The 20,067-nt window shown below is 29.4% G+C and overlaps 3 protein-coding genes across 6 annotated transcripts; all 3 read left to right on the top strand.

Moving 5' to 3' along the window:
- The first annotated feature begins 126 nt into the window (after positions 1-126).
- LOC109803639 (cysteine synthase) lies at positions 127-5,523 on the top strand. Of its 2 annotated transcripts, none has more exons than XM_020365307.3 (11): positions 127-260; positions 896-957; positions 1,076-1,185; positions 1,313-1,370; positions 1,895-2,158; positions 2,234-2,371; positions 2,511-2,562; positions 3,400-3,479; positions 4,244-4,303; positions 4,482-4,562; positions 5,111-5,523. In XM_020365307.3, the coding sequence occupies exons 2-11, from the start codon at positions 916-918 to the stop codon at positions 5,201-5,203; spliced, it is 978 nt and encodes a 325-aa protein (XP_020220896.1). In that variant the 5' UTR covers positions 127-260; positions 896-915; the 3' UTR covers positions 5,204-5,523. The 2 variants fall into 2 exon arrangements, with proteins under 2 accessions (XP_020220896.1, XP_020220897.1); XM_020365308.3 differs by lacking the exon at positions 127-260 and adding an exon at positions 560-653.
- A 2,581-nt stretch (positions 5,524-8,104) lies between these two features.
- LOC109803691 (Pre-rRNA-processing protein TSR2, conserved region) lies at positions 8,105-15,132 on the top strand. 3 transcript variants are annotated; one of them, XR_003804511.2, is made up of 4 exons: positions 8,105-9,370; positions 9,495-9,586; positions 10,493-10,612; positions 14,222-15,132. XR_003804511.2 is itself a non-coding variant. In XM_029272324.2 (3 exons), the coding sequence occupies exons 1-3, from the start codon at positions 9,172-9,174 to the stop codon at positions 10,547-10,549; spliced, it is 348 nt and encodes a 115-aa protein (XP_029128157.1). In that variant the 5' UTR covers positions 8,105-9,171; the 3' UTR covers positions 10,550-11,126. The 3 variants fall into 3 exon arrangements, 1 of the variants encoding a protein (XP_029128157.1); XR_003804510.2 differs by having other exon boundaries at positions 14,243-15,131; XM_029272324.2 differs by lacking the exon at positions 14,222-15,132 and having other exon boundaries at positions 10,493-11,126.
- An 89-nt stretch (positions 15,133-15,221) lies between these two features.
- Positions 15,222-19,348, top strand: LOC145953271 (uncharacterized). The gene is made up of 3 exons (XM_083067181.1): positions 15,222-15,556; positions 17,057-17,445; positions 18,087-19,348. Exons 1-3 carry the CDS (start codon positions 15,525-15,527, stop codon positions 19,100-19,102), a joined length of 1,437 nt encoding a protein of 478 aa, XP_082923307.1. The 5' UTR covers positions 15,222-15,524; the 3' UTR covers positions 19,103-19,348.
- The last annotated feature ends 719 nt before the right edge of the window (positions 19,349-20,067 follow it).

The following is a 20,067-nucleotide window of genomic DNA, read 5'->3' as shown; positions in this document are numbered from 1 at the left end:
TAAATGTATATTAGCAATTATTTCGCATCTTGTAATAATATTTTCTATGTAAAAAAAATAGTATTTTTAAATATATGTTAAATATAAAAATAATAAAAACTTAATTCAAATAAAATTTATAATAAAATATAAATTATACGTGAATGACACTACATCGTTTTCTTCTCAATATATAAACTGTCGAGTGACATGCGAATGTTGCTAGCTCCGCCGTTCGTACTTTGTAGTTCGTAGATCGCCGCTGTGCTTGTTTCATTGAGGTGATCTTTGTTTTTCTACAATCTTCCAATACATTAACTAAACTCTTGTCCGCTAATTATACATCAGAATTAGGGTATATTTGTCGCTAATCAATCTTAATCCGTCAGTATCAGTGGTTCAGTTCCTCATCTTCTTCTTTTTAATCTTATTTTCCTTTTTGCATGATGGTTTTCGGAGTTAAAACCGTGAACCTTGAACCAGCATGCAAATCCTCACTTTAGATTATTATTAATTTTTTATTGGTCATTATTAAATATAGTCAGAATGTCATTTTCACATTTTAGTTTTACGGTTCTTTATATATTTATTTGGTCACTGATATTTCACGCAAAAAACAGTAGATTCTCTCGTTTTTGTGATCCTTCTAATATTTCCGAGAAAGTTGATGCCAGGTAAATATTGAAATGCAGTATTTCTCTGTAGCCAAACAAGATTGAATTTTGATTAAAATTGAATTTTCTTCTTCTTGTTGGGCGTGTGTTATGATGAGTTTTGAATTTGCAAGGCAAAGTAAACCCCCCCCCCCCCCCACCACCACCCCATTTTTAGTATAGACTAAAGAGAACTGGTAGATTTGTGGTTGTGGATTTGGAATTTGAAAGTTCAATGCTAATAATTTGTTTTTGTTTGTCAGCTTTGTAGTGAGCGGATATCATGGCTGTTGAAAGGTCTGGAATTGCGAAAGATGTTACGGAAGTGAGTTTGTGAACCTCGATGCCCATTTCTACATGAATTTTCTTACTGGACTCTTCCCCTGTTAGTAGTGTTTATTGCTAGATTATGTACTGTTGCCTGATGTCAATTTTTTATGTAGTTGATTGGTAAAACCCCATTAGTATATCTAAATAAAATTGCGGATGGTTGTGTTGCCCGAGTTGCTGCTAAACTGGAGTTGATGGAGCCATGCTCTAGTGTAAAGGACAGGTAGCTATTTTTCCCTTGTCACGAGTCTTGATTCTTTAAGTAAATGCTTCCAGTAACATTATGCTCGGCATATCCTTTTTATGAGCCATGTTCTCTCTCTTTTTTTTTTTTTTTTTTTGACACACAGGATTGGGTATAGTATGATTGCTGATGCAGAAGAGAAGGGACTTATCACACCTGGAAAGGTTGGTATACCTTGATAATTGAAGAGAAGTGAAGCTAGTAGTAGATTAGTAAAGCTGTCATATTGGAATGGTATAAACAGATATATCATGATTAACTCTGTGTGTGTGTGTCTGAATCATAATGTTCTTAAACCTTCAAGTGTGAAGGAGTAAGACAAAAATGGTTCATTGCCGAATTACTCAATATATATGTAGGATAGCTTTCTGTACAATTTGCCTTCAAGAAAAACACAATTTTGGCTGGATCGTCCTCTTTGGTGAAGGTTATATGGGAGGTTTGACCCAAATTTAAATAAAATGTTCAAAATTTCTATAAAATAAACTTAAATAATGAAATTCGTGTTACTCTCATAGAAGTTATTTTAGATCTGAATGAACACACTGTTAATTTGTTGTTTACAACTGATATGTAAAATACTTGGATGGGGTATAGTGAGAAAAGGAATTCTGGGTATTAATTTAGTATATCTCTGAGTTGGTAATTTAATATATAATACTCATATTTGGGTTTCTTATTTTACTAGAGTGTCCTCATTGAACCAACAAGTGGTAATACTGGCATTGGATTAGCCTTCATGGCAGCAGCCAGGGGTTACAAGCTCATAATTACAATGCCTGCTTCTATGAGTCTTGAAAGAAGAATCATTCTATTAGCTTTTGGTGCTGAGTTGGTTCTCACAGACCCTGCAAAGGGAATGAAAGGAGCTGTTCAGAAGGCTGAAGAGATTTTGTCTAAGACGCCCAATGCTTACATGCTTCAGCAATTTGAAAACCCTGCCAATCCCAAGGTATGTAAGCACATTTTTTCTGTAATTCGTACAACTGTTTCTTGATACATTGAGCAATGTTTATTGTCATCACAGATACACTATGAAACCACTGGTCCAGAGATATGGAAAGGCTCTGATGGGAAAATTGATGCATTTGTTTCTGGGATAGGCACTGGTGGTACAATAACAGGTGCAGGAAAATATCTGAAAGAGCAGAATCCAAATATCAAGGTTAGTTTTTTTTTTTCTTTTTTTCCTCTTAATATATGTTTAGGTACATTTAGGGATACTTGAACAAGAGAACTTATCTCTGTTATTGGCTATAATCATTCATTTTCTCACGTACTCAACATCTTTTCCCTTTATGCAGCTGATTGGTGTGGAACCAGTTGAAAGTCCAGTGCTCTCAGGAGGAAAGCCTGGTGAGTTATAACCTCTTCTGTAATAATCTAGTTTTTTGGGGTGATAATAAAATTCTTGCATTAGAATTTGTTTTTTTTGTTTTTCTTTTCTTTTCAGCGTTTAAAAGCTGTGTAAATCAAATGGAACTCAAGAAAACTTTAGGAGAAACCATTAAAAATAAAACTAACCTGAAAAAGGCTCATCCTGCTTTTACCTTTTCCTTTCTTGCCATTCTCTTCTTGGTTTTACAGGAATTTTGGTTATGATAGAAAACAATGGTATCTATTGATGATGTAGCCAATCCACTTGATGGGTTAAGGCATGATCATTACTTTACCATGTAAACTTTAGTGGCTGCCATTTTAAAAATTGATTGCATTGAAGGTATTATTGGATAATACCCCCATCTCACTTTCCTCCTATCATACTTGAGGGGCTGGGTTTCAATTATTCCATTGGTCCAAATCATTGAAAGAAGATTATCACTAGGTTTCTTCATAATACAGCATTCTTTCCTCGTTATGACTTTTTCTTGACACCATTTCATGGTCGCTTGACTAGATTGATATTTGGACTAATCACATACTCTGTAGTAAGACGTAATCATGTAAAGTTGTTGTCACTGTGATTATGCTATATTTTCTTCAGCTTAAAATATACCTTTAAACTATAAATCAGTTCCTATTTGTCTTTTTCTTTTTTGTTTTGTTCTCCGGGAGAACAACTTCTCCGTAGGCTGTAACTACTAACTGCTATAGTTTTCTCAATTTTTATTTAGAATAATTCCTTAGGGTTGAGGTAAAGAACTTTATATTCTAGTTGTGGTTCATTTCTGAATTTCCATTGTGAATGTTCAGGTCCACACAAGATTCAAGGGATTGGTGCTGGTTTTATCCCTGGTGTCTTGGAAGTCAATATTCTTGATGAAGTCGTTCAGGTAAGCTTTTAATTACTTGTAGATAATAATTATATTATTCAAGCTATCATGTAATCATGCTTTAAAAATATTGTTGTTTATGAAAATATTTATTTAAATTTCCCATGTAGAGTTTTTGAAAATTGGATGATTCATGTGTTTATAGTTGTTACACCCAATTATTGATCACTTGACATTCTTACACCTATTTTAGATATGGATTTGATCTAGCAGTTTCCTGTTTTATTATGTGATAATATCGATACAATTTTCACTTAACAAAACAGAATTTTTGTATTCATTGGTCATTGCCAGTTTGAGAACCTATTAAATTATTGTGATATAACCTAGTCCTAAAACACTATGGTTCTCTTCCCTGGGCATGTTCTGACTAGGGAAAAAGTTATAGTTAACTTCTGAGTTCTAATTTACGTAATTATATCTAATCTGGTTAAATTTCATGTCAAATGTAGTTGAACAGTTTTATATAGAGAATGGGAATTCTAGATATCTTTCAAGATTAGGTGCCGATTTAGGGCTAGGAATACAAATATGGGCAAATTATTATTCGACATATAAATATTTTGTAATAAAGAACTTCACTTCTAATACTATATCATAATTGATTTTTTTAGCAGATATGATTGAATCTATAAAAAAATTTAAAATATGAAACATAAAATTGTGATTGAAGTATTGTATTAGAGAGACATCAAATATATCATCTTTTTGCAGTATTTGTTTTTAAAATTTTCCATTAAACTTGAGATATGTATGATTTGCAGATATCAAGTGATGAAGCAATAGAAACTGCAAAGCTTCTTGCGCTTAAAGAAGGCCTATTTGTAAGTTCTAAACCTATAGAAACAGCCAAAAGTGAGCGGCTACTATGTACTATGTTGAGCCTAGTTTGTAATGAATATTTGGATTTGGTAAAAAAAATAAGCTGGTTATAACTTATAACGTTTCCTCTTTTTCTAATTTTATAGTTGATTGAACCACTCACTCTGGATATTGTTGTAGGTGGGAATATCTTCTGGAGCTGCAGCAGCTGCTGCTATTAAGATAGCAAAAAGAGCAGAAAATGCTGGGAAGCTTATTGTTGTAAGTGGATGTATCCCTAAATTTTTGTTGAAAGTATATTTAGTAATGTATATTGAGAAAAGTAAAAAGAATTAATAGTGTAATCGTTATGCATAGTATTCAACAAATGAACTGGTGATCTCTTGGACCACAATAACATGACATTACAGATGGGAAAAGCTTACCTAAGAATTGTTTGTTTTAACCATATGAAATTTTGGTTTAGGATTGCAAAGGCCGGTGATTTTATTTATTTTTGTTAATTTAAGAAAGACACGTAGATACATTTTTGAGTTTAAGTTTAATTTTTATGTATGGTCCGTATAAAACATTTTTACCCGAATATCCCGTAGGAATTAATCTGGTTCACAACAGATCAGTTCCACCAGAAACACTGTAGTGATGGTAGAACTGATTTGATGTAAACCAGAAACATGATAATATAGCTTTTAAGTTTTAACTGGCAACATATGTATATATATTTTCACGTTTGTGTTTATTTATTTCACTTGAGTTACTGAAACTATGGTGCGCTTTCTAAGCTATGATTCCATTTTAATATGGTGCAGGCTGTTTTTCCCAGCTTCGGCGAGAGGTACCTGTCCTCCGTGCTGTTTGAGTCAGTGCGACGCGAAGCTGAAAGCATGACCTTTGAGCCCTGAATTCCCATTTAAGCCTTTAAGTTTAAGCTGCTTGCACTTGTGTTTTTTCGTGTTAATTTTAACAGGCTTGAACTATAGATTGTCAGAATAGTGTTTGTGATTCTGAAATAAAACTTGCTCCAAAAGACTACAACAGAAATGTTGTATTAAAAGAAAGAGGGAATAAAATTGCATTGGAGAACAAGGTTTTCTCTTGATCTATGACATTTCAGTAAATTCAGAAACCTTGAGTGTAAACAATGTTATGCCAAGTGTGCAATTGTGTACTTAAAAATATCAATTCCTATTATTTAGTAATGCTCTTAAATCAAGTGCCAGTATATGATGAGCATAGTATTCACTATTCTAGGAACACAAGTGTCTCAGAAACCTTATGCAGCGGAATTCGCATATAAAAAACGCAATATAATATCATAACTCGACAACTCTAGCAGTACAGTATATGTTACAGAGAGAGACCGCAATGGTGAAAAACAAATAATAATTTCTCTGAATCCGTAGAAAGTTGGCCTAAAGAGAAGGTCCATCATGAATTGGTAGTAATAAAATTGAAAGGTTAGTGAAGAAAATTGCACGAAAGAAACGATGTTCGTGTGTCAGGTGAAGAAATCCTGAATCCCTTTTCCTGCGAAAACCTGATCAGAAAGCTCGGCCAAAACGGCATTGACAGTGAGCAAAACGACGCTGGAACCAAAGATAACGGCAAGGACAACGCCGGTGGTTCCCAGCACCTTTCCAAAAGCGGGCCATTCGATCTCGTCGATCTCACGCGCCACTCCGCTTAACAAATTATCCTTCCTCTCCTCCATTGCCTTCTTCAGTTCCGACGCCAACTCCGCTTTCGTCTTCACTTCCGGTTCCGGTTCCGGTTCCGGTTCCGGTTCGGAACTCTCCTGGCTTTCCTCTACGACGCCAGGCACCGGCATGCAACGCCTCTCCGGGAGCAGCGAGATTCCGACGGAAGTGAGAGGTCGTGGCTTGAAGAGCGGCGAAGCATTGAGTGTGAGTCGGAGAGAGTGCGGAGGAATTGATGGAAAGTGTGAGTGTGAGTGCGATTGCGAGTGTAGTTGGTGGAAAGCGCGCACAGCCACAGCCATCGACGATTTCTGTTGCGGATAACACGGTACAGTAGTCCCGCTCCTTTTCTTTGTGCTTTTTCTCTTTGGGCCAACCCGATCCAATTCTCTCATGGGTCGGAACGAGTTCATTGCACGAACGAGTTACGTTTTAAATCCCTACATCTTATAATAATTATCTTTAAGTTTTATAAACAATAATTTTGTTATTTTATAATAATGATGCATTATTATTACATAAATAGTATTATTCGAATTTCGAATAGGAGAAAAGGTTTGTGGGTACCTTATTACATGAAAGAGGGTCTAGGCCCAATGACAAAAAAAAAAAAAAGTAAAAAGGAGTGAGCCCAATATAATATATAAAATTAGGGTTAAATGAAGTATTGAGGAAGTTGCGGTGAAAGAGAAGAGTGTGTCGCGGCGAGGCGTGGTGTTTACGCAGCCGGTGACACACTCTTTTATCTCTGTTTCCTTTTGCATGCAATGAGGCATAGCATGGTGGATGGTTCTGCTATTGCCGATGATTCTTCCTGTACAGTCTACACACACACACACACATAAATATATATATATGCAAATGCAATCCTCTCTTTCTCTCTCTCATCATCATCATCATCATCATCTTGGCAACTTCTTCCTCCTCGTGTGAGAGGCAGTGATGATGTTTTATGCAATAGGAGGCGAGCAGACATTGATGAGTGTTATGGCGAGGTGACTCTGATGTGGTCGCAGCCACACTCTCTTTCCCTCGCTCTTGCCTCACAATACCACTATCTGAGCCTCCCCCTTTCTATTTTCCATTTCCCATTATTCTATTCCATAATTTCTTTTTCTTAACCAAAATCAATCGGCTAATTCTCAAAAAATACTTACGTACGGGAAAGTTTTAGTAAAATCAACCCCCCTATTTTTTTATTAAAAAAAAACTTTTAAGTTTTTATTTCTTTTTTAATTCTATTTTTATTTATTATAATTATTTATAAATTAAATTTTAATATTGTAAAATAAATTATCAATAAATAAAAATAATTATTTTTATAAATTTTATAAATTTTAATTATGGATTTAACTCTTCTAAATAAAGTGAAGAGGTTTTATTTTAGAAAATAAAGTATAATAATTAATAACCTATCACAATGATAAAATTAAATACATGTATAATCAAATTTAAAATTAATTATATTTAAAATTAATTTTTTAATAACAGTTATTATTATATTTTATTTTTTAAAGTCAAATCTCTTCATTTTAAAATAATCAAATCTTAAATATTTAGATATAGTGGACAAGTTAAAATACTAGTTAAATATAAAAATCTTAAATTATTAAAAAAAATGTTTTCATATTTTTAAAAATGTTTATGACTAAATAAGCTAATTTTAATCTTTCTAAATTTTCTTGATTCTGATGAATCATAAATTGAGTAACGTTTATTTTTTCCTCAATAAAATGCCGCTTTATTAGATGTTGTCTTTTCATTTTTGGAAAATAAGTTTTATAGTTAATTCCTAATTCTGAAAATATTGTTGGGACTTGAGATAATATATATTTATAGATATGAAGGATAATAATTAGAAATAGAGATAATTATATATATATATATATATATATATATATTAAATTATATTCAAATAGTAAAAATTTTCTTTTATTAAAAATTAAACATAAAAAATATAAAATAATTAGGTGACATCGAAGGAAATAAAAATCAATAGTTGAAGTGCAAGAAATCAATTATCTAATGTCTTGTGGTGATTAAGAATATATTTTGATATATTGTTGCTTTTGGGATTTTTAATGATATGGCTTGGCCTAGTTTATAGCTCTTATCTAACGCGAGTTTTACATGTTCCATATAACAACTTAACTTAGAAGTTATAGTTAATCTTTTTTAAGCTGCACATCTGCCATTTATAACAAGTGTTAACGAATTTAGCTCAAAATAGGAATTTGAAAACGAACTATAAACTGAAATTTGTCATTAGCCAATTACAGTGTAATTATTATAGATATTTGCATATAATAGAAGGAATAAAATATTTTATCATTATTTTAATTATTAGAATGGTTTAACTTTTTAAAAAAAATTATCTTCTAAAAATGTTAATTTATCTTTTGAAAATTCATTTAAAAACTTACTCTAAGGGATATTTATATTGTTTGTATTTGTTTATATAATATATGCCTGATAACTTGTAAGCTTTTTTCTTTAGCTTGTTTTATTGCTAAGCTTCTAAAAATTAGCATTTTTTTAACTGAAGTTAAAAAGTTTCTAAATCAAACTTATTAATTACTCTCATATAATGAATTCTCATACAAGAGTTTTGCTTAAATATCTTATTAACCTAAATGTGTCTTTTGATTTGATTTGATTTTTTAAAATTTTACCAACAACCTTATCTATGAGTAAATTAACAAACCTAAATTTTAAAGTAATTTAATATGCATGTAATTTCAAGACATTATACATGGAACATTAATATGACAATGATTAAAAAATAGTATATATTATTTATATTTGAATAAGTTAATTTGATAATTTTTAAGGAGATAAAACATGTTATTTTTAAGATTAGGTTAGACTTTATATGAGATAAATTATAAATCTAAATAAGTTTACCGGCCTTGTTTTCATCTTTAATAAACTAACTAAAAAAATACAAATAGATGATAAATTATTTATCATAAGAATTCCTAAATATAGAAAGATTTAAGCATTTTGTCATAATAGTTTTCTCTCCAACTTTTTAATCTCATCATTATCAACATTTTTTGCATGCGTATCTCATCTAATATACCATTCACATATATAGTTTATGTGTCTTCATTCTCATCCACCTCTATGTGTTGTATGAATATTTTCTCCCAAAACACATAAAGGTGCTTCTAATGGATTCCATAGAAGGGAATCATTACGAGAAAACAGAAACAAATCCTAAGATTCTCTTGCAAAATAGCATCATTTTGCTTCTTTCTCAATGGTATGCCCTTCAAATGGCTGTCCAAAATCAATGGGGTGGTTATGATTCTCTTCAAAAATCACACCAACTTGCTACCGATTTATTTTTATGGTTCTCCAAATCCAATGGTTATAGACAAATTTTTTGATTCACTTTTTTTATTTCATTATCGATTGATTTGTACACTTTTATGCCTAAATTCCTCTTTTGCTCTAACGTTTGACCAATGATTATTTATTATCTAAATTTCAGCACCAACTCCGGTTGAAGATTTAGAAAACCTACTTCATGAATCTATGTTGCTTACATTCAACACTGAGATAGAAGATGGCAGCATTGAACAGGTGCTCATGTATACATTTGACTTTTAAATTCTGTATGTTTGAAACATTTTAGTGTTTTTCAATCCATGTAACAAGGCCTCCACGTATTTAATTTCTAATGTTATTAACATTTTTCAAACACACAAAATGTCTTGTACGTTTTTCAAACACACAAAATGTCTTGTGCGATAATGATAAATAAATTTTATATTCGTTTTCATCCTTTTTTTTTATAGAATTACACATTACTGAGCGTATCATGATTTTCGACAAAACTTAAATATGAAAAAGTCACACATGTATTTTGAAAATGAATTTTGTATAATGGTATTATAGTTGCGTGAGATATTATGATTTAATATATTAATTTTATCAGCAAAATATATTTTTATTATAAAATTGGGATTTAAAAGAATAAATGGTGAAATCAATACATTATATGTGATCATGTTTTTTCCACTTCAGAGCATCCATTCTGCATGACATCTATATATACAAAATTTGTTTCCATTCTGCATGACATCTATATATACAAAATTTGTTTAAAGTATGATGTAAGTCTTTAAGCAAGTCTTATTAAGGTTGTTAAAAAATAGTTGAGAAATGATATTTGAGTTTTTTTTTTCTTGGACCTTGCACCTAGAATAATGTTGCTGTTTTTGAACCACATCGATCAAAAATGCCTAATTTTGAACTTCATTCTTAACATCAAGTATGATACATGCCTTTTTTTTATTTTTTTATTTTTATTTATAGAAATGATAACATAGCTATGAGTACCAAGTAAATAAACTTCATTCTTAAGAGTTTAATACTTTTGAACCACATCACAAATGTCTAATTTTGTGTAACAAGACATGCACCTTTTTATCCTGTGGTCATAGCATCATTTGAATTTTGCTAATGTTTTCTGATTATGCAAAATAGGTAGCAGAACAATTGTTGGCTATCCATGAAGAGTATTTGTTTTGCCACTCATCTTGATATTTGAAAGAACTACACTTTTGAAGTGGCCAAAAAGTTCTACTTGGCAGACACGTGACTATGGTAAATCTCCTTTCATTTTATCGTTTTTATTATTATATATAGTTAACAATAAGGAATATTTGCTTTTAAGTATTTTTTTAAATATATTTTATAGCTGGATTTTTTCTATCGATTGCCCTACATTTTTTTTTTGTTCTTCATTAAATTGGTGAAATTGACCTTTTAAGGTGACATGTAAAATGAATTAATGATATACTAAGTCAAATCATTATGTTTTTTTTATGATCAAACTTAATTAATCTGATCAAGATGAAAGACAATGAAACAACTTACAAGTTGTGAGTAGGTCATATACTTTTAATTAGTTGTATGAGGAAGCAAAACTATTATTGCACATATGTAATTAATTAATAGCTTATTGTAAATTCTAAATGACACAACTAATTTTTTATCATTAAAAATATAAGTTTGGCTATTATTTACTTACTATTAAGGATGAAAATTTCATCCAATAGACCAAAAAAATATTTACAATTGGTAGAGTAATATATCGGTTCAATGAGAAGGAATGTAAGTTTGAGTATTGTGAATTTGTGATGCTCCTCTCATGCATATACAAGAGTGTTTGTAGACCGATCAAATTTAATAAAAATTGAAAAATTAGTCTATAAAAACGTAAAATCAAATAAACTATTTTTTTATTATATTAGATTTTAGATTTGATTATATATATATATATATATATATATATATATATATATATTTGTGATATAACTTCTATTTATATTTAAATTTTATATTTTGTAAAATTATCACATAACTTATACTTATTTTTATAAAATATATTTAATCAAAGATATTTTTTTAGCAATTATTTAGTAAATATATATAAATATAAATACCAAGTTGTGTAAATTTATCTTGAATAGTTTATATTTGAATAATTATAATACAATTAATTAAATAATGACTTATAGATGGAATATTTAATTTTTAATTATATTTATTATATAACTTATAATATATTTAAGATTTTCTATTAAAAAACTAAAAGACTAAAACCAAATTAAAGTCAATTCAAATCACTTTAAATCGGATAGATTGAATTAAATTTAAATATTAAGCTAAATAGATTGTACGATTAATTAAGAAAATTATATTAATCAAATCAAATGATTTTTCTTTTCAAAATTAATTCAATTTAATATGTGAGAATCTCTTTCCCCTCTTTTCTCCGAACAACACACGCACTCCCACATATAGACATATATAAAGAGACACGCAAATATATAAGTATATATGAATACATATAATTGTTAATAATCTTAACGCAATACAATTATAACTTATTAAAATATGGTGAGGAGTTTATATCGAATAGAATTTGTATAACAACATTTTAGTACCTATAATTTCAACATCATTAATATCAAATGTGGATAGTTGAATATGACACTATTCTAATATTTACAATAACAAGCATAATGCATTATCAAATGTGGATAATCAATTAAGACACTTTTTGAGTACCTATAATTTTAACATAATGAAATATTAAATATAGATAGTGGAATATGACACATCTCTTTACAATAAAATAGTGTAATAATGATTATGATTTCACCAAATAAACATGACAGTATTTATCATTTGTCATTTAGATTAAGTACATAAAAGAACATAAATAATTTCACTTGATAAATAGTTAAGTATAATCATAAATTGTAATCGATTAGCATAAACATGATTAAATATCATATGAAATATAATAAAGATAAGTGATTATAATTAATTATAATTTGTTTGACTTAAAACCATAACTGAGTATGATATACATATTAATTCGATTATGTTATATAGCTTAATTGAATGTATATATCATAATTCATTATGATTTTAAGTCAAACGAATTGTAATTGATTATGTCCACTCATGAGTAAGAGGAGTTACACAATAATATTATCGTCTTTTAAACTAAAATATGCTAAAACACCTTCATATTTAAAGGTAAATATAATATACTTGGGATTCACATTATGTTCTCCCAAATCTACTAATTTGATTATACTAATCATGTATATTTTTTTTTAAATCCATTTCGATCTATTGTCATCTTCACAATTTCACCTCTATCAAGTAAGGGTGAATGAAAACCAATTCCAAAATAGATATTTTGATCGTGTAAAAAAAAACTAAAGTCTTTCATTGATTATTCCTCTCACTAGAAAGTTTTTCATTACATAAATAAATTGAAATATCGCTCATTTCCTCTGTATAAGAAGGAGGTTACCAACACAATGTCACACATCAAAAGTACCAAATAATATTGGTAGAAAAATATTAGACCTATTATAAATAATTTATTTTTTCCTATCGTCTTAATAAAAATATTAGGCCTACAATAAATTTTTTTTATATATATAAAGAGCCTATTAAACATATTGAAACCCAGTAAAGTTTTACATAAAAATATATAATTTTTTAATAATATTTTATATATTTGACAACCGTTATTAAATCATTCTAACTTTATTACTGTCCACCATAGTTAAAACTTAAAATTAGATATTTAATAAAAAAATATTTAATGCAAATAAAAAAAATATTTAGCATATTAATATATCATGTTCCTATAATAAAAAAATAATCATTATATCACTAATACGGTTAATAAGTGATAATTTATAACTACCTAATAAAAATTTTAAAGTTATAGATTTATAGAATAATTTAACCAAATCATTATATAAAGCAAAAAAAAATAAATTACTGTAAAATGGAAGATTTATTAATATTAATTAATTTCAACTGTTATCGATATTTATATCATGTAAATTGTGTAAGTCTCCCATTTTTCAAAACTGGAGAAATTTAATATAAAAGAAAAAACAACGTTCAAAGACTTTCATTGAATCTCTACACTGATCTCCTGTCAAAAAGAAGCACTTTGCTCCTTATTTCAAGATTATCTCTCTTTTTCTTAATTTTATTTTTGTAATGAATATTTTATTTCAAAATCTGCCCTTATTAAATGGGTTGGTTTTTAAGAGTTAAAATTTAGAACAGGCTGATGTGTTAATTAAGCCTTTCACTTTGCAAGAAGTTAAAGAGGCAGTCTAGAATTGTGAAAGTAATAAGAGTCTCGGCTAGATGGTATTAACTTCTACTTTATTAAAGACTTTTGGGATGCACTATAGGATTATTTTATGTTATTTATTATTCTCTCTATTTTTTTTTATTATTTTTAAGGTTATGCACAAGAATTAAGACAATAATTGATATTTTAGTTTTTCAAAATATTTATTAACTATTTTCTTGTTATACCCTTTAGGTGATTGGAAAAGAAATAGGTACATTAGAAAATAAATAGACACATTGTTTAGTAAACATGCATTAATTATCAAGGGTAAAAATAAAAAAAAAATTTAATAAGTCATTAGTTTTAGAAAAGTGACAATAAAAAAAAAACAACAAAATTTGACAAAACGACTATAAAAAAAACGGAGAGAGTTGTGATTTTCATTCTAATGGCAGGTTAGTAAGAGGATTAAACAACTCATTCATTGTCTTGGTTCTTAAGAAAGATTGTCCTCAAGGTATTGAGGATTTTAGACCAATCTCTTTTATTGGTTGCCTCTATAAAGTTTTGTCCAAAATTCTTGCTAATAGGTTGCGGATGGTAATTGTCAGTGTTATATTATTAAAGGAAGACAAATTAACGAGATGGTGGAGGAAGTAAGAAGGAAGAAAAGGAAATGTCAAATGTTCAAGGTTGATTTCGAAAAGGCCTACGACTCTGTGAGTTGGTCCTTTCTATAATTTGTGATGTATAAGATGAGATTTCTTACTTTACGATGTACCTAGATCGTAGAATGCCTAAAAACATCTAGAATTTCCGTCTTAGTAAATGATAGTCCAATAGAAGAATTTGTTGTATCAAAGGGGTTGCGTTTCTATTGACTCCTTTCTTAATTTGTTGTATCAAAGGGTAAGATTTCATTCTTTCAATTATGATTTCTTTTCTTGGAAAAATTCTCTTGGTGCTTGTATATCTTAATATTGCTCATTGATTGTTAGCTTTCTGTCTCACTGGTTTGGTATTACTCGTTTGCGATGATTGTTTTTTATTATCCCATTCTGTTGGTAATATAATGTCTGGAATATGAGAAGTTTGTTGGATATAGACTAATTAAATTGTTTATTTTGGAGGTTTTTTATTTTTAGATTGACGTGAAATATATTGACTTTCTTTAATTTTTTTTAAAATACTTTGTGTATATGTGTTAAATGACCTCTTATACTCTTATTAATTATATTTTACTTATAAAAAAAATAAAGACATTAAAATGATCAAATTTTAATATTTATCAAGTCCTTTAATTTAAAGCTTAAAGAAAATAAAATTAATCTGATTCTGTATGACAAATCAAAATGTTCAAGATAAACTAATAAAATTTAAATTTAAGCTACTAAACATATTTAACTTACTATTTTTTTCCTAAAAAATATATAAATAATGTAAAAAATAAAATATACTAATTATTTTGATTCGCTAGTTAAGCTATTATAATTCATAATTGAGCAAATCTTTATTTTTTAGTTAGTATCTTTTCTTTTAATATTATTATCCTAAAAATACCAGTACTTACTAACTTTTTTAAAATATATATTTATATATAAAATAACATATTAAGATCTTGAACTTAATTATTTATTAATATCATTATAAAAGTAAAATTAGAAATTATATTTGAAATAAAAAAAAATAAGTGAATGATGATTTGGGTTACCAAGACGATTAGCCTTCAGTCACCGTTGATCTGTCTTCCAACTGGGCAAAGTCTATATATCACTCATGACTTGCATGTGACATTCCGTTGTTTTTCATATTTCTTTCTTCTTTCACTCACTAATCACTAATACTAGAAGTCTAGAACAAACATAACACATTTCCTTGTTTCCTCTTTCGTCTATGGCTCTTCCAGATAATAGTATTTTCACCAGGTAAAGTTCTAACCTTTCTGGGTCTCTCATGTTTGCTAACGTGATTCAGTTCTTTTTTTGTTAAAACAAAGGCATTAGAGCAAGTTTTTATTTTTTTCTCGTTGCATGTTCATGGTTTCTTTAACGATTTTGCTTTGCATGGAGTAATGGCGGTCTTTTTTTTATGTCACTTTGAAGGGGAAGCAATTGATCCACACTCTCCTTTGCTTAGAATAAGTTTGCTATTGTAAAATAATGAATGGCTTGAACTGGATTTTAGAAAATGTTGTATGCATGCTTAGACTAAAATTGTAGAAGTTACGTTTTTTTTTCTTTTTTATTTCAATCACAAAATTCATACAGCTTTCTGCGGGAGACCAATGAACCCCGGGTTATTTGTTTTTCATGTCCCTACGTTTTGTCATTTTTAAAATATTAAATATATTTCTTTGTGCTTTATGAAGATTCAATGAAGTTCTTACCCCTTTAGACTTGTGTTGCTTATATATAAAACTGTTGATTGTTGAAAATAGTCTTTTTTAAAGGTCATGCATATTTGGATTCACTAATTTTAAAGAAAAAAACTTTTGAATTTTTTTTTTCATTTAAAAAAGTGGGATAGGTAAGAGGTGTTTCATGTTCTTAAAACTCAGGCGAATCACGTTTTGTGATCCATGTAGTTCACTTTACCTGGTGAGATATGATTTTTGTTGCTGTTTAAAAATGTGCTTGTTGTGAACATAATAGGTTTTCAGACTACGACTGTTGACCAAGTAATGATTGAATACTTATGGTATTTTTGTTGATTGTGCATCTTTCACATTGTGAGCCTTTGTCAATTTATTTAGCTTTGTTGGAGTTTAGAAAGCGATTGATAGATTCCAACTGATATGATAGAAAGATTGAACAAAATGAAAATAATTCAGGCATGAGCTTTGTATATTACTCAGCAATTCTCAATGCAACCAAAGAAAATACAAATGAGGTATTGGAGAGATCTCTCCTCTCCTACAACTTCTGTTATAACTGTCTACCTTCCACTAAACACCCTTTCGTTCCCTATTTAAAGACCATTCAGTTGCAATTGAGTTTTCCCCTCTATGCCTTAAATACACCCTCTTAATCATTGGTCTCCTATCAGCTATTCTTCCATTTTTGCTGTTTAATACAAACATTAAATCTCAGTGAGTTTATTTGAAGTACTAATTGTGGGTTGTGGTCATGATTTTGCATATTTAGCTCAATTCCTAAGTAGGTGAATAATGAAGTCAGCAACATTATCATCTGTGTGCACTCATTATTTTGTGGTCATCTTCGCATTAGTTTGCTCAAATTTGCACAACTGCAGTGAATTTAGTCAAGTAGATTTAAGTTTTAGGAAATTCTGTTTATATCATCAAACTTATTCTACAATCACATGAATACATAAAACATTTTAATCTAATGCAAAAGAAAATGATGTAAGCAGTGTGTGCTTGTATGGACTAATCAGCAGTTGACATTATCTTGTTTTAATTGTAGTTGTCAGGATGAAAAGGGATCCTTGAAAAATGATGCTTCAATTGGAAGTAATGCTTGTAAGGATGTGACAAAGGAAAAAGCTTTTGATCTTCAACCAGTATCACCTTTTTCTTCTGGTGAAGGTTGGCCATATGCACCTCAAGGTTGGCCAAATCCTGGTGATATATGGGGCTGGAAAGTGGGAAGAAGGACAAACATTGCTGGATATTTTCATGATAGGTTCCTTTTTCTTCCAAAATCTCTTCAGGAGTCAGGCAAGACAGCGAAACTCCAAAGCAAACCTGCAGTTATGCGATATCTTAAATCAAGTTTTCCTAATATGAAAATTGAAGAATTCTTTGCTTTATTTAGCTGGAAGGTTCCCTCAATTGATCAAACTCCCGCAAAAGGTTTGCTTAAAATAGTTTCACAATTTCCTTTTAAGCAAGTGTTACTATTTTCTTATTATTTTCGTCTAGTTATTTACCAAACTGTGTGATGAATTCAAAACCAACTACTCTTTTGTCTTTTACTAAACAATATTGTCTATTCATGGGATTATTTTTAACTGTTAGCATTTTTGGTGTTGTCTTGATTTGCTGTATTTTAGTTTTTCTTTTTCTGCATAAAATGTATTGTATTTATCTTAATTTATATTACTTTTGTTGAAGCTTTTCCTCCTTGATTATCTTGAGCCCTTTAATTGTTTAATATTTACTCCTTGAATGGTTCCAGACTTTTATTATTTGTTAATTGAGTCTCTTCCTTGGATGCTGGTGATGACTTGTTTTTGTATATTTTCTTTTTTTTTTTTTTTTAATGTGTGGTAGGTCAGTTGTATTTTTTAATTGATTAAGAAATGATGATGATGAGATGAAAAGAGCAAATGAAGAATATGTTGTTGAAGCTTGTGAAATAAGTTGGGTTCCTTTTACTTATTAGTTATGTAACTTGATTTTTAGCTCTTTTTTTTTCTTTTCATTGTTGTAACTTTTGTTGTCCTTTGTTTCATTTATATGTTTCTTATTATTTGATGTGTATGACCTTTTAGCTGTACAATCTTTGCCCATTACCCCTGCGGTGAAGTCACTGGTGACAGGAGAAGATGCCACAGAAAAAAATGACCATCAAAAAAAGTTAAAAAGGAAAACACAGAGTTCCTCTCAACCAACTCGAAAATCCTCCAGATTATTTCTGATTCGTTCACATTTAACTCCGGATCAAGATGCAAATGAAGTTATTGACTTGAGCCATCTGAATGAAGAGGCAAGAATTGATGCAACTAAGAATATAGATGACAACTTAGATTCTGAAAAAGGGTCTGATATGCATGCAGCGGAAGAGACTGTTATAGAAAATTTTGATGAATATCTTGATACTTTGGAAGACATTCTTGTTATGCCTGATATTGTTATTACACCATCTGATCACGTGACTCCTGCAAACTCCCGTGGTGATGAAATGATGGAGTGCTGGAAGAAGAAGCTTTCTTCCCTTCTGGATGAAGACTTCCTTTCTTTGGTCTCATGTAATGATGCTATAGAAGCTGCAACACTTGCATCACAAATTCGCAAAGATCCTAACCTTAGTATTGATCAACTAGCAAAGTTAAAGTTGGTGGAACAAATTCCGTTATTCAGTGAGGCTTTTCTGGAGGCTAAGGAGAACATTGAAGAGGCAGATAGATTCTTAGCTGAACTTGAGGTAAAGAAACTTAAAGCTCCCGTGATAAAAAATGAGTACAATAAATTAAAGGATCAAATAGCTCACAGAGAGGCTGAAATGGAAAGAAACACTTTAGCCATTCAAGAAATTGATGATCAAATTAGGCAACTTGAGTCAAAACGGAATGAGATATCTAGGGTCTTTGAAACAGTGCAGAAGAGTAAAGTTGAGTTGACATCTAGACTAACAAATGTTGCTAACTCAATTCCAACTCTTGTTAATGAGATTCAGCGGGGGTTATCCCAAAAATCAAATTGGGAACTGAAGAAAGCTAACAGTGTCAAGCGCGTAGCTGAAATACAAGAAAAGTTCATCACTTTAAGAGGTTATCATTTTAACTAAATTTTACTAGATGTCACTTTCAGAGGGTTATCATTTTAATTAAACTTTACTAGATGCTATCTTTTTTATATAAAATACTTTTGGTTCGATAGTTGTGGCAGTGGTATCTATCTATGTCTATTTATATAAGTAAACTCCTTATGGTGTTTTAACTTTGCACTCTAGTTTTGGTGAAGATTTGGTCTTGAGTTTTTTTGAATTCAAGGAACGATTGGGATATAGAAAGATTTTAGTTAATGAGTAATGTTTCCGGTGATTTAGTTAATCTGTAATTGATATATATATATATATATATATATATATATATTATATTTGATATATTATCTTAAACATAGCAGTATCAAAAACTAATGTTACCAATGACTATTTTTTTCATAGTTTTTCCACAATATTGTTCAGATGGGAATCATGATTTTTTTTTGTTAATTTAATGTGGTAATATTCTTTCATTCCTAATCAACATATATTAATTAATATTCTTAATATTTTGGATTAATTAAATATGATTTAAATATACTTTTAGTTTATCCAATATGAAAAAAAAATATTTTTAATTGCTTATATTTAAAATTAGTTGTTGATATTTCAAAAGATAAAATATTTAGTTCATATATTTAAATTTTATTAAAGATTTTGTTAAACACTTTTGGACAGTTTACATGTCTTTATTTATTAAAATATCTTGTTAAGTCCTGTTGATATCGAAAAATTGTTTCAACTCAATCTGGATGTTGGTGGGAAGAGAGATTAATACAAGAATTATCAATGAGGGAAAAATATTATATTTAGAAGTATAAAAATATATTTAAGTTATTGAATGCATTTTAGTTATTATATGTTATTATATTTTTTAATAAGTAATGTGATTGGAATAAAGTTGTTATTAAAAAAGTTAGTATTCAAATTATTATGAAGGTTATGGTGCTTCAGCTTGATAAGTGATTTATGGGAGAATATAATATTTG

Source organism: Cajanus cajan, chromosome 11 (assembly GCF_000230855.2).
Source record: "Cajanus cajan strain Asha chromosome 11, NIPB_CcT2T_4, whole genome shotgun sequence".
NCBI lineage: Eukaryota > Viridiplantae > Streptophyta > Magnoliopsida > Fabales > Fabaceae > Cajanus > Cajanus cajan.
The sequence above is the reverse complement of the archived record's forward strand: the minus strand, read 5'-3'. Positions and strand labels throughout refer to the sequence as shown.